Source organism: Achroia grisella, unplaced genomic scaffold (genome assembly GCF_030625045.1).
Source record: "Achroia grisella isolate CSIRO2021 unplaced genomic scaffold, CSIRO_AGI_Agris_v1 utg1179, whole genome shotgun sequence".
In the NCBI taxonomy this organism is placed as follows: Eukaryota; Metazoa; Arthropoda; class Insecta; order Lepidoptera; family Pyralidae; genus Achroia; species Achroia grisella.
Genome location: NW_026712591.1, coordinates 302,606 through 315,231, shown reverse-complemented (window position 1 = coordinate 315,231; position 12,626 = coordinate 302,606). Strand labels below are relative to the sequence as shown.

The 12,626-nt window shown below is 30.0% G+C and overlaps 3 protein-coding genes across 3 annotated transcripts; 2 read left to right on the top strand and 1 right to left on the bottom strand.

Annotated features, from left to right (window-relative positions):
• The first annotated feature begins 3,756 nt into the window (after positions 1–3,756).
• On the top strand, positions 3,757–5,210 carry LOC131853272 (larval cuticle protein 1-like). Its single transcript, XM_059204121.1, has 3 exons — positions 3,757–3,867; positions 4,034–4,143; positions 4,710–5,210. The coding sequence occupies exons 1-3, from the start codon at positions 3,859–3,861 to the stop codon at positions 4,918–4,920; spliced, it is 330 nt and encodes a 109-aa protein (XP_059060104.1). The 5' UTR covers positions 3,757–3,858; the 3' UTR covers positions 4,921–5,210.
• A 3,480-nt stretch (positions 5,211–8,690) lies between these two features.
• On the top strand, positions 8,691–10,022 carry LOC131853185 (larval cuticle protein 1-like). Its single transcript, XM_059204016.1, has 3 exons — positions 8,691–8,777; positions 9,065–9,174; positions 9,529–10,022. Exons 1-3 carry the CDS (start codon positions 8,691–8,693, stop codon positions 9,737–9,739), a joined length of 408 nt encoding a protein of 135 aa, XP_059059999.1. The 3' UTR covers positions 9,740–10,022.
• A 2,009-nt stretch (positions 10,023–12,031) lies between these two features.
• LOC131852650 (uncharacterized) lies at positions 12,032–12,541 on the bottom strand. Its single transcript, XM_059203353.1, has one exon. The coding sequence runs from the start codon at positions 12,539–12,541 to the stop codon at positions 12,032–12,034; it is 510 nt and encodes a 169-aa protein (XP_059059336.1).
• Between the last annotated feature and the right edge of the window lie 85 nt (positions 12,542–12,626).

Here is a 12,626-nt window from a genome sequence, read left to right as displayed (position 1 = left end):
CTTGTTTATGTTTAATTACCACTTATATTACATGCCTACCTATATTTATTATAAAAAATAACCTTGAATTCTATATTTTCACTATAGACCGGACCTGAAAGGTCACAAAGGCACATCACTTTTATTGCGACGGCATAGAAACACGAAACAATAATTATAGTTTTGTGTATAATATATAAGATATTTATGCACTGGTTACTTTTTGTTTCCAAATTTTAACATGTTAGAGAGGTGATATGTTAATTTTGTTCAAATAACGTGCTGGCATATTTAATGTTTAGGTATTTTATTTTTTCTTTACCTGCTGACCTTTTTCTGTTTCTGAGTCAACTAGCCCTGTTTTATGGATTAAGAGATGTATAAGACATTAATAATCCACGTATAAAAAATAATATCTAAGTAATATAGGTGTATTTTGTTATTCATGTATTTTTAATATCCATCCATATAATGTTAGTAAACAAATTAATAACTTTGTTAGTAAATTACAATATATATCCTATTATTTTAATTCATGTATCTATGCCTATGTCGATATCCAGAAGCAGAAGAAGAAGAAGAAGTCCGTAACAGTGCAATGATGTCCGGTGCCTTCTGGAGCGGATTATCCGACATAGGTACATATTTGCTGTAATGTTTAGGATGCTTATTCTGATGTGAACATACTAAACCAAAACTATGAAGAATCTAGCTAAATATCCGTGGTTGATCCAGCTATTTGACAAAATTAAAGGATTGATATTCAAAATAGAAAATACGAAATAGTTTACAATTTCATGAAATACATAGTACAATAGAGAAATAACGTCATTGTTTTGTATAGATGTACCTAAATATAAAGAAAACGGAAATAAATTATTTTTAATATAGACATCTAATATATAATAATAAACAACATAATCATCGTTGACAATGTACATTAGCATTCTAAATAACAAGGTCGAAACTATAAAAGTATTGTAATTTATTTAGAATTACCTATCAGTCAGTTAGATGCTTTGTATTCTGGTGCAGATTGCAGAGCAATCAATCAGGGAAAATACGGAAAACATGAAGTTGTGTATTTTGATTAATAAATACTTATTAGGTATTTATACGTATGTATATAAATATATATATTTACGTACTTGTAAATATTCCTATTACCGTAGCTTCGTTGAAAATAATATTTTTTAAGTTTAACATTTAGGTTTTTATTTTCTATTTTCCTGTTCATTTTTGTTTAAGCTAAGATTATTATAATACATGTATGATGTATTATGTATGAGTACAGGCAAAATTATTATTAATCTTAAAATCGATAACAATTATTTTTGTTTTTTAATTGTTACATAGTAAATAAAACTCGACGTATTTGCAGAAAAGTAACAGACTCATGTTTGTTATTTTACTGAAGGCTGATTTTACACATTTAAATTTAGCTGAAATTGTAAAACTAGTAAATGTATATAGTAATCTTTCATACACAAATGTTATGAATAAGTAAGTAAAAATAAATGAATAATAATGTAAATAAATTAACTACACCTACATATGTAAATTAAACCTTCGATAATATTCTCAAAGGGCAAATGTCGTTGATTAAATGCCATCTTTTCGACGCTAATTCACATATTTTATGTAGCATAGGAATGTAGGGAGCTCGTAACATCATAACCACGATAAATATTAAGTGACATTATTTTTACAATTGCAAACAATATTGTGCAAAAGCTTAATACAATATTTGCATTCTTTTGCATTGGATTCGTAGTCTTTTTTATTTTATATTCGTTTCACATCAACATTAATACCAATGTAATATTCTCAAAAATGTCTAATGAGTATGTACCTAGGTAGTTATGACATAGTTGATTTTATATAAACTTAAAGTCAAATTAAACTATATCCTGATATAGGTATATAATTCATCCAAAGGGTATTTGTCGCATAACTGAACGAAATAAAGAAGAAAGAAATGAATTTTCAGGTAGGATGACGTACACCGGGTCCGCTTATAATATTATAAAAATGTTACAAATATCTTTAAGATAAGATTACATTTCACTTTATCTAAGGATGAAATGGGGTGTGCACAAATGTGTAATGATATTTATAAATTACTATTTAATATGTACCGACTATTGAAATTGAGATTAGGCAGCTTTTTATGATGGTCCGCTGACATGAGTATAAAAAGTTGGTAATCATAGTCAGGTTGGTACTAAGCGTTATAAAATTTAATATTTTATGATTAATTATTTAATAAGTATTTAGTCGAGTTACACGGAAGATTACCAACCAATAGGGTATTGACAAATTTGTGTGCGTATGTGTGCGTATTTGATAAATATGTTGAGTGTGTAAAAATGTGAAGGTAATTGAATGTGGGTCTCAATAAATATCAGAGGTCATTTAGATTTGGATTACTTAATTTCAGTATAATATATTAAGGATCGTTGGTGCTTTGTTCAATGGTTTTATTCGTGTACGTATGTAAATATTAATGAAATAAATGAACAATGTACATAACGGTTCCTGAAATGGAATAAGAAAATTAATAAGCATATATTGCAGAGACTGTATACCATTCCAAAATATAATAAACATTTACTCTATAATATTATATAAAAATCTAAATATTACTCTATGATACCCTCATACCTCAATGGATTAAACACGTTTTAAAGGAAAATTGAAATGGTTTTATTTATAAATATTCTTCTCTCATCTTCTCTTTAGTTACCTAGACTACTTAAGAAAATTCCTATATCATAGCAAAATTAAAAAAAATGTATTTATAATGAATTAATATTAGGTTACATACCTAATATTAATTCATTATAGGTATTATTTATTTATTGTACATTGTTATATTACAATTTCTTTACTAAAAGTCTTTAATAATAAGACATGTATCTATTATATAAATATAAATTAAATTCTGTGTAAATCTGCCATATGCAGTAAAAAAACGATATAAAATAATTACTATAGGTACATTGTTCTCTATGATAATTAAGACACAATTTTATACACAACTTATATTTTAAAGATTGATGTAAAATGGCATCGGAAGCCAAAAAGAAATAGATAAACATAAGACATCGATTGACAATTAATGCAAATTTTTTTGGGATCCTTAACAACAATGCTATAGCATCAAAACAAGTCCTCTTGTAATGTCTCTTATCAATAGAAAATGGAGTTTGCTCTGTGTGTAGGTATTCCATAGAATAAATTAATTAATCGATACATGGATTCATTGTCTTGTAATCACTTCTGGCCAAGCCTTGTGTAAAACAGCTCTTGTCAGTTTTTCAGCAAACGAGTAAGCCTTTGATTTCGTTTGTCAACAAACAGTAAAGCTTAATTTTCATAAATTTTAGATTGATTATGATGACTAATTAATCTTATAATGATTTAGTTATATTTCTGTAGCATAGAAAGGTAAAATTTATACATAATAATAAAATACCAGGTACGCATAAATTTTATTTAAAGACAAATTTACTTAAGTAACACGAGCTGACGATCCATTACCTTGGCCTGATATACCTGCCATATTATAATTTTGTGACAAATTATTAAGTAAATTGCTGTGAGTAGAATCTGGTGGAACCTTCAGAATAGGTGCGTACACACTCACATGCATACATTATGACTAGGAACATCCGTAATACTTGTGTAGGTACGTATGTACAGGCGTGCGCTTGTGATCATCGATGACCGAATCCGAGAAGCCGGTATATCGACATCGTATGTTTGTTCTCGCTTGACATTACGTTAGATGCTATAGAAATGTATAAAAGATTTTGACTTGAGCGGGTAACCATCAGTTGCTCATCAGGTAGCCAAGAAACTAAACCAAAAATTAAAATGAAAATTGTACGTACTCGTTTTTAATATACTTATTAAATAATATTGTAATTACTTTCTTTATTAAATCGAAATCAGTGACAATGACTTGCATTAAAGCGCATTAAGTCGAGTGTTTAGACATAAAAGTGCAATTATTTAACTAAATTTATTTATTGATGCGAAATAATTACAGATCGTAGTAGTGTTCGCTCTGGTGGCGATTGCCGTCGCTGCTCCCCCGGAACCCCCACAGATTCTACGCAGCAGCTTCGACCAGCAACCCGAGGGAGGATACGTATACAAGTAAGTGTTAATGAAAATAATTATATTGAATAGTTATTTAATTTATACGATATGTAGGATACCAATCCTAATTTGTTTTTGTTTATTGTATTTAATTTACCGTATTTTTTAACAGTTATATTTACAATTTCTTCATTTTCCCACCATTTTAGTAGATAGGTATGTGTCATGTATTTATAAAATGTACTAGCGAGGGATATTATATGATGTACCTGTGCAAATTTATTTAATTTGGTGCTTTATGCACAATAGTGTTCAATACTAAACTAGTTTCAACATTAGATATTTTTATTGACTTTTAAAATATTTATTTTTACCTCTTAACAAAGATGCAAAGTGTAGAGAGAGTAACATATTATATATCCAATTTTTCGCTATCATACTTTCATGCATGAGGTTCGATATAATATTTGAATCATGATTCTATACACATTATAAAGTTTATTGTGCTATGCCGATTATTTGCTTTAGTGGAGAAAATAAATTATTATTGAGTAAAGTCAGTATAAGGATAAGAAGTATAAGTTATACACTCAGTATAAGAAGTTGTTAATTATTATTTCCAGTTTTGAAACCGAGGATGGCATTATTCGCAATGAGAACGGCGAGTTGAAACAAGTACTCGATGAGGAGAACAAGCCCCGGAATGTGGTCATAGTTCGCGGCTCATACAGTTACACCAACCCAGAAGGAAAACCTGAGACTGTCAACTACTACGCCGATGAGACCGGCTTCCACGCTGAAGGCGACTCCATCCCGAAACCAGCAAGAAAGTAAAAAAACATCTAATATAGTCTGTGGCATAATCGTTAATTCGAAATCTTGAATAATTGATAATGCCAAATAATCTATCAATTGTGATTGATAGGAACATTCAAGGGAATTACAATGTATTAATTAATTAATAAGTATGTGCGCCGATGCATCCGTCGCATGTTCTGTTATTGCTGGTTATAATTATAACTACAAGATGCACACTGCCATATTTTTTACCTTTTTGTATGTCAATGTTTTGTTAAGTTTTTTTATATGAAAACGGTATGTAAATAAACTGATATAATTTTAAACACTGTTTTAAACTTTTTTCATGGTTGTTTACAATTGTAAGGATTATTTAGACGGATATTTATATTGGTAGCTCTTATATAATGTTATAATGGTAAATATACCATTTTCACAAAGTGTATAAGTGATATTATTATTATACTTGCTTACATTATACATTTTAATAAATATATTTGTGTTAAACTATACACGAAAATGTCATGGCGATATTTAGAAATTTACTCGAGGTACACTGTCGGTAATCTTAAAAACACGGAGTAGCCACCATAGCTATCTGGGACTAAATTTTGATAGGCATCTATTTGGAATTAATTACGAATTATATACGTTTTTCTCCAAAAGGGTTGAAAGAGGTTTAAATAAAATGTCTCCACAAGACAAAATTGCTATCAGTCATTATCTGCATGTATTACACACATATCATACTACCCACATATATATGTGGGTAGTATGATATGTGTGTGAATATTTACTTGATAATAAAAACGAAAGTAAAAACTTAAGAAATAATAACTCCAATAAACAAGTATTTTAAAATTGGCAATGTAGTGTATTTGTTACTAATAATACGTGGACCTAAATTTTTTTATGGACGATAATTGAATGGTGCACCTCCTAGTGTTTATAATTTACGCTGACGAGGGCTAGTGGAAAATGAGCATGAAGTCAGCCGGGTCTGCCTATTGTGGCTATTTCTATTACGATGATTTATGGAGCGAATAATAATCCGCGTGCAGGAAAACCTAACGGAATAAATTATTAGTAATGGGATCAGTATTCCCTATTACTAACAAATCAACCCCCCCCCCCCCATGCATTTTTCTTTTATAGCACAAGAGACAAATGAGCTTGCGGCTCACCTAATGGTAAGTGATTACCGCCGCTCATGGACAACACCAGGGGAATTGCAAGTGTGTTGCCGGCCTTTTAAGAATGAATAAGCTCTTTTCTTGAAGGTTTCTAATGTGTACCAGGCCTTCTGATAACACGTTGAATAAAAATAACACGCCTTTTTAATGATTTTTATTGATTAGTGTTTTTACGCAACAATCGGACATTCGCAGAAACGCCATATTATTAATCTCTATATAATGCAAAATCGTACTCTGTTTTGACAAATGATAATTACAGATCAATGTGTCAAACTTGACATTGACACGCGGGTGTAAATACATCACAGTTTCAATATCGTATCGGTTCGAGAACCTTGCAACAATGGTATTGCCGGAAGGTGATCTCTCAACCTATATTACTATAAGTACCATACACCTATAGTAATATATTCTTTACAATAGGTAGGTATAGAAGTCCATGTAAAGTATCTACGTGCCTAAAATATCTCATTAACTAACATGAATACGTACAAATGAACGTAAATATCTTTTGATGTCTATTATTTTAAAATGCATACACCGCTCAACGAATTTAAGATTAGTGCAAATATTGAGCATACTGAAACCCCTCCGGGTATTACTTCTTTCTACTCGCTTAGTCAGTAACTTTGAAATACCTAAATGACGCATCAGGCCAGGGGTACAAGTAAGAGATAGTAATAAATTGATAGCAGTAATAGTAATAAAATTTGATCGAAGTACGCTTTGATTAAAGTTATAGTCTACATGGGTAACTCTGTCTCACCTAATTCTGTCGTCCAGTAGGGTACTTTGTAAGCTGCTTTGATAAGACAGTGAAATTTCAGGGTACAAAGGAAAGTATCTTAATCCTTAGGAAAAATATGCATGAATAGTATGTACGGGCTGAAAGGTAAGTGTGGTATAACTGTAAACCGTCAGCGTAAACTATAGCTCAGTTTTATTATCATTCATTAAAAATCATGAAATACATGCATACTATACTAGGGATAAAAAACGAGCTTACTACTAAGAAAATATGGAGTGAATGTAATGAAACACCTCGAGTGTGGACAACATCTTCACTACATTAAGCACATCTTGGATTCACATTTATATCACTGTTTAACTAACATAGATACGATGTCCTCTTTGCAAAACAAAGTTAGAACTTTGTTTTGTATATATATATATATATAGAACAATAAACTTGAGCTATATCATAAAATAAAAAAAAAAGCCAGACGATGTGTAATTTTCTATTTATTTCATTTACTAATTTATAATATTATCCATGTTGTTAACATCATTGGTATGTAATTATTAGTTCGTAAAAATATGTATTATTGCAAATTTTTCCAAAACATTTTTTTTTACATAAACATTTTAAATGAGGAAATTACAGATTATTGTTGAACCAATGCAGTTTATCTATTTTAATGTTGACATCTTACAAACATAGGTTTTGGGTAAATAATTAGTCAGTTTTAATAATATTTGTGATAATTTATTGTACAAAAAATAAATATTCTCAATAATTTTAAAGGCTTTATCGAATATATTAACATTAATAATATATATATTATAACATACTATGTAGTATGGTATTTGAATTAATATTGTTATTGTATTGTCTTTTGCTCCTATAATAGCTCTACGTATTTAGAAGTACGAGTAAAAACTTCTAAACGAATTATTTCAACTAATTAATATTTTTTTTAACTATTAATTTTTCTTGAAACATTTCTCTGGAAACTTTGCATTCTCTCATGTTTCTGCTAATTCATTCTATTTACTTTAAGATAGGTACATATTGTATATTTTTATTTTATTTACATTGTATGTATTTATATATATTTTTAGTGATTCTTCTATGCTTTAGGTAGTAAACGTGTATACTCACCTGGTTTGCATGTTTACTACCCCGCGTTAAAGAATACAAATGTGGTGAGAACGAAGCTGGCCAAAACTAAAATTTTATGATGAACAAACATTTTCCTGTTCTTTATATGTATTTATATTGAGAAGGAAAAGTTAGTGAGGCACTGGTGAATAAAAATATAAATATAAAAAATAACAAATGAGACATATCTACCTAACAATATAATAACTTGTTGGAACAATTTTTATTGCCAATGATATAATAGAAAAAAATAAGATCAATAGGCATCCCTAACTGTGATGATTTTTATTGTACCTACGTTTATAGAAGCATACTAAAAGAAGTATATTTATTTAAATAAATAACGAAATTACCTTAAAATAATCCAGTTGCTTCTTAACTCTTTTTACAAACCACTTATTCTTACTATTTTCACAATTCGTAAATAGTATACAACATTTATATGTTTATCACATATCATTTCCTATAATTAAAAATCCTTGATTTTTAATTATAGGAAGTACCTACTTAGTTACTTGTTTAGTCATTATTATCCTCTTATTAAGATATGTGTTACTACTTTTATTACAGGTAAATAAGTAACCTACTTGCTTAATGTTCTTAATACTGTTCGTATCTATTGTACCTAGACGTTGCAGAGATGATCGCTAATGACCGAATGACGGGAGCCGGTATATCGACATCGTATGTTTGTTTCTTCTCACTTGAAATTACGTGATGCTGGAGAAATGTATAAAAGATTCTGTTTTGATCGGGCAATCATCAGTTGCTCATCGGGAAGCCAAGTAAATCAACCAAAAATAAAAATGAAACTCGTACGTTCCTTTTACTTAAATTATATTTTTTACATTACTTTAATTAATAAATAATACATTACTTTACTAAGTGTGCAATGATGGAGGAATTATTAAAAATATATAATCAAAATGTTTTGCAGTATATAAAATTTTTAATTATAAACATTATTATCAAAAAAGTTTTAATTTTATCCTATTTATAATATATCCGAGTTTTCAATATTCCAAGATAATTATATAAGATAATATTCCAAAATAAATAAATATACCCAACTTAATATCTATCTATTGTAAATTCATTACAGATCGTAGTAGTGTTCGCTTTAGTGGCGGTAGCCATCGCCGCTCCCCCGGAGCCCCCAAAGATCTTACGAAGCGATTTCGACCAGCAGCCCGAGGGAGGATACTCGTTCAAGTATGTACTTCATAATATTAAATTACCTAAATCCACGACTAGTTATTGGATATAAGTGCTATATTTGTGTTGAATATGAGATATAATGGAATAATATTTTAAAACACCGATAATTTTGAATAACGTCAAATGTATTATAATTATGAGTATACCTTATTTTTAATTGATTCTTTAAAAATTAACTAGTTTTTTTTATGGAACTGAAATGGCAAACAAGCTAACGCTCAACCTTATGGTAAGTGGTATCCGTTGCTTATATACATATACGTATATCACCATTCACATCACGTTATCATGTAACTATTTCACTATATAGGTAAATAAACTGCAATTATAATGTATCTTATTTTTTAGTTTTGAAACCGAAGATGGAATTTCTCGCAATGAGAACGGCGAGTTGAAGGAAGCTCTTGATGAAGAGAATAAACCCCATAAAGTGGTCATAGTGCGTGGTTCCTATAGCTACACCAACCCAGAAGGAAAACCTGAGACTATCAATTATTACGCTGACGAGACCGGCTTTCATGCGGAAGGCGACTCTATCCCGAAACCTGCAAGAAAGTAATAAGTTATAAATGCCGTCTCTATGCTCTGCTAGTACATTGAAATATACCTACACAATTCCGTAGTAAGTATTACTATTAAACACAACCGATTACCAAATGGTAATCGGGTGTGTTTAATAGTAGATTTGGATAATATTTCCATCAATTTATAAAGGAAATATTATTCCTACTACGTTGCTATAATTTAGGTAGGCATGTACCTTTGTGGGCACTGATATATTTTCTTACCATACATACAGTAATTTGTAATAATTTGTTGTATACTTTATACTTTTATTAATACACGCTGCCATATTTTTTGTTTAAATGTAAATAATTTGTTATTTATTTTTTGTATCAAAACAAAACTGTAAATAAAATTTGATTTTTATTATCAATTTCCTTTTTATTCTATACTCGCCTGGTTTCGCAAGATTTAATTACAAATCTTTGAATTTCTTGGATTGTTCGACACTAGATAACACGCATATATTATCCATATAAACCTTTCTTTTAAATCACTCTAACTACTGTTGAAAACCGCATTAAAATCATCGTTCTGTAATTATACATTGTACACAATATATAATACTAAGTAACAACTTGTAATAACAACTTGTCTATCAAAATTGGATACAATATATTATCCATATAAACCTTTCTTTTAAATCACTCTAACTACTGTTGAAAACCGCATTAAAATCATCGTTCTGTAATTATACATTGTACACAATATATAATACTAAGTAACAACTTGTAATAACAACTTGTCTATCAAAATTGGATACAATATATAGATGAACATAGTATACCTACATATATGTATGTATACTATGTTCATCTAGACTGAAATATTATGACATTCGGTGAAAGAATTTATTAAATAGCTTTTTCATTTCAGTACATTAATAGATAATATCAGTGTAGATAATATAATACTTCCTATATTTTTTAACGAAATATATTTTAAAAATGTATATTACTATAACTACTAACTAATACCACAAATAATAGTATTCTACTATCGAGAAAAATGCTGCTCAATGATTACTCAAATATTTACATTTTAATTAATAGGGTATCTTTGTTAAACATAGTTGTGCACTAATGTATCTATGTATTACTTTCTACCAAAAATAAAGTTATGATTAATACAAAAAAATATGGTAGGGACACGAAAATAAACCTCATACTATAGATTAAGTTTAAATTTGACACAGAAAAGTAGGGCGGAATTATTTTTTGATGTAATACTTGTACGTATTCCTTTTGTTCATTTACTATTAAAAATGTATATTATAAATTATTCTATTTTATTTAGTTATCGATGTGCAATTTAAAATTCGAATTATAATTATTTATTTCTTATGAAGTTCGTTACTTCGGTTTATTTCGTTCGATTATAATTTTATTAACATTGATATACATTTTTTAGTGATCTCGAATTGAAATCTGCGTTAATAGTATAATGCAGCAGTACTTAACGTTTAATATTTTGTAATGATTTTATATAACCATCGATTGATCCCATATGACATTGCTTATGGTAGGTCAAGGTACAAGGTCGAGCGTCTGCCTCAAGTCTATGTATTTTTAGAAGTAAACGAATATAACAAGTCTGGACTGATTAATGTTGGGAAACTCTTTTGACATTAATATGTTTAAAGTTTATATTTACTATTCTCTAATCAAATACTATAAAACAAAATTATATATATGTCGCTTAACTGTCTCTATAACTGCCACTAAAATATTTATTCCATTATAAATTAGGAATTTTAGTTACTACATATTTCGACAACAAAAAACGGACGTAGCATAAAGAATTATGTCATACTACATATCTTATGGATATCAACAAATTTTTATTTAAATGTCGTCAATTAAACAAAGGAAACAAGGTTATAATAAAAAAAACTTTATAATTCTTATTCTTTTCTGTATGTATTTTTGAAATAAGTGTATTTCTATGCTGTGTGCTATTTCTTGGGTTCCGAACAAAAAGGTAAAATGAAACTCTTACTGCGTCCGTATTTTATGTCTTTCAGTAACAACTATAGGATCATCATTGCCTTGCCTTTATCACACGTTATTTGAGGTCGGCGCAGTATGTCATTCTCTTCCACTGCTCTCTATCGGTCGTCATATTTGAGCATACTCTTCTTTTATTCATATCATCTTTCACACAATCCATATATCTTTTCTTAGGGCGTCCCTTCCCTTTACATCCATTCATTCATAAATTCATATTCACTTTCCATAAGACATGATCCTCGTTCCTCCGCATAACATGCCCATACCAGCTCAATCTGTTACATCGCAACTTTCAAGGGCTTTCGGGGCTCGCATATCGTTCCCGAGACCTGTCGCCATTTCATCCATCCTGCACTAATTCTGTGCCTTACATCACGGTCTATGTTGGCATTGTTCTGAATAACTGAACCGAGGTACCGAAAATCGGAGCAGACCGGAAGCATTACACCGTTTAGGCAGTTAAGCTTGAAACTAGAGAGGACGCCGAAATCGCAGAATAGGTATACAGTTTTAGCTCTGCTGATCTTCAAGCCAACACTCTCCAGTTTTTCTTGCCATCTATCTAGTCTACTCTGGACCTCGAGTCCATCCTCACCAACAAGCACAATATCGTCGGCAAAGAGCATATACCAGGGTACCTCGTCCTGAATGTCTGATGTCAGAGCATCCATTACAATAAGGAAGAGGTAAGGGCTTAGAGCCGAACCCTGGTGTAAGCCTACCGCCACACTGAACTTGTCGGAGGCACCTACCGCCGATCGAACGTATGTGTTAGACCGGATGTACATGGCACGTATTAGATCTACATACTTCCCTGGCACAACTTTAGTAACAACTATAGGAAAGGAGGCAAAGTTTTAGTAGTGCAGAATG

What these genes read in the sequence shown, in the direction of transcription:
- LOC131853272 (XM_059204121.1), top strand. An exon ending in GAGGGAGGATACGTATACAA is followed by an intron (nt 4,144 to 4,709) that starts GTAAGTGTTAAT and finishes TATTATTTCCAG; the next exon opens with TTTTGAAACCGAGGATGGCA.
- LOC131853185 (XM_059204016.1), top strand. Translation starts at nt 8,691, where the DNA reads ATGTATAAAAGATTCTGTTTTGATCGGGCAATCATCAGTTGCTCATCG. An exon ending in CAAAAATAAAAATGAAACTC is followed by an intron (nt 8,778 to 9,064) that starts GTACGTTCCTTT and finishes AATTCATTACAG; the next exon opens with ATCGTAGTAGTGTTCGCTTT. An exon ending in GAGGGAGGATACTCGTTCAA is followed by an intron (nt 9,175 to 9,528) that starts GTATGTACTTCA and finishes CTTATTTTTTAG; the next exon opens with TTTTGAAACCGAAGATGGAA.
- LOC131852650 (XM_059203353.1), bottom strand. Translation starts at nt 12,541, where the DNA reads ATGTACATCCGGTCTAACACATACGTTCGATCGGCGGTAGGTGCCTCC.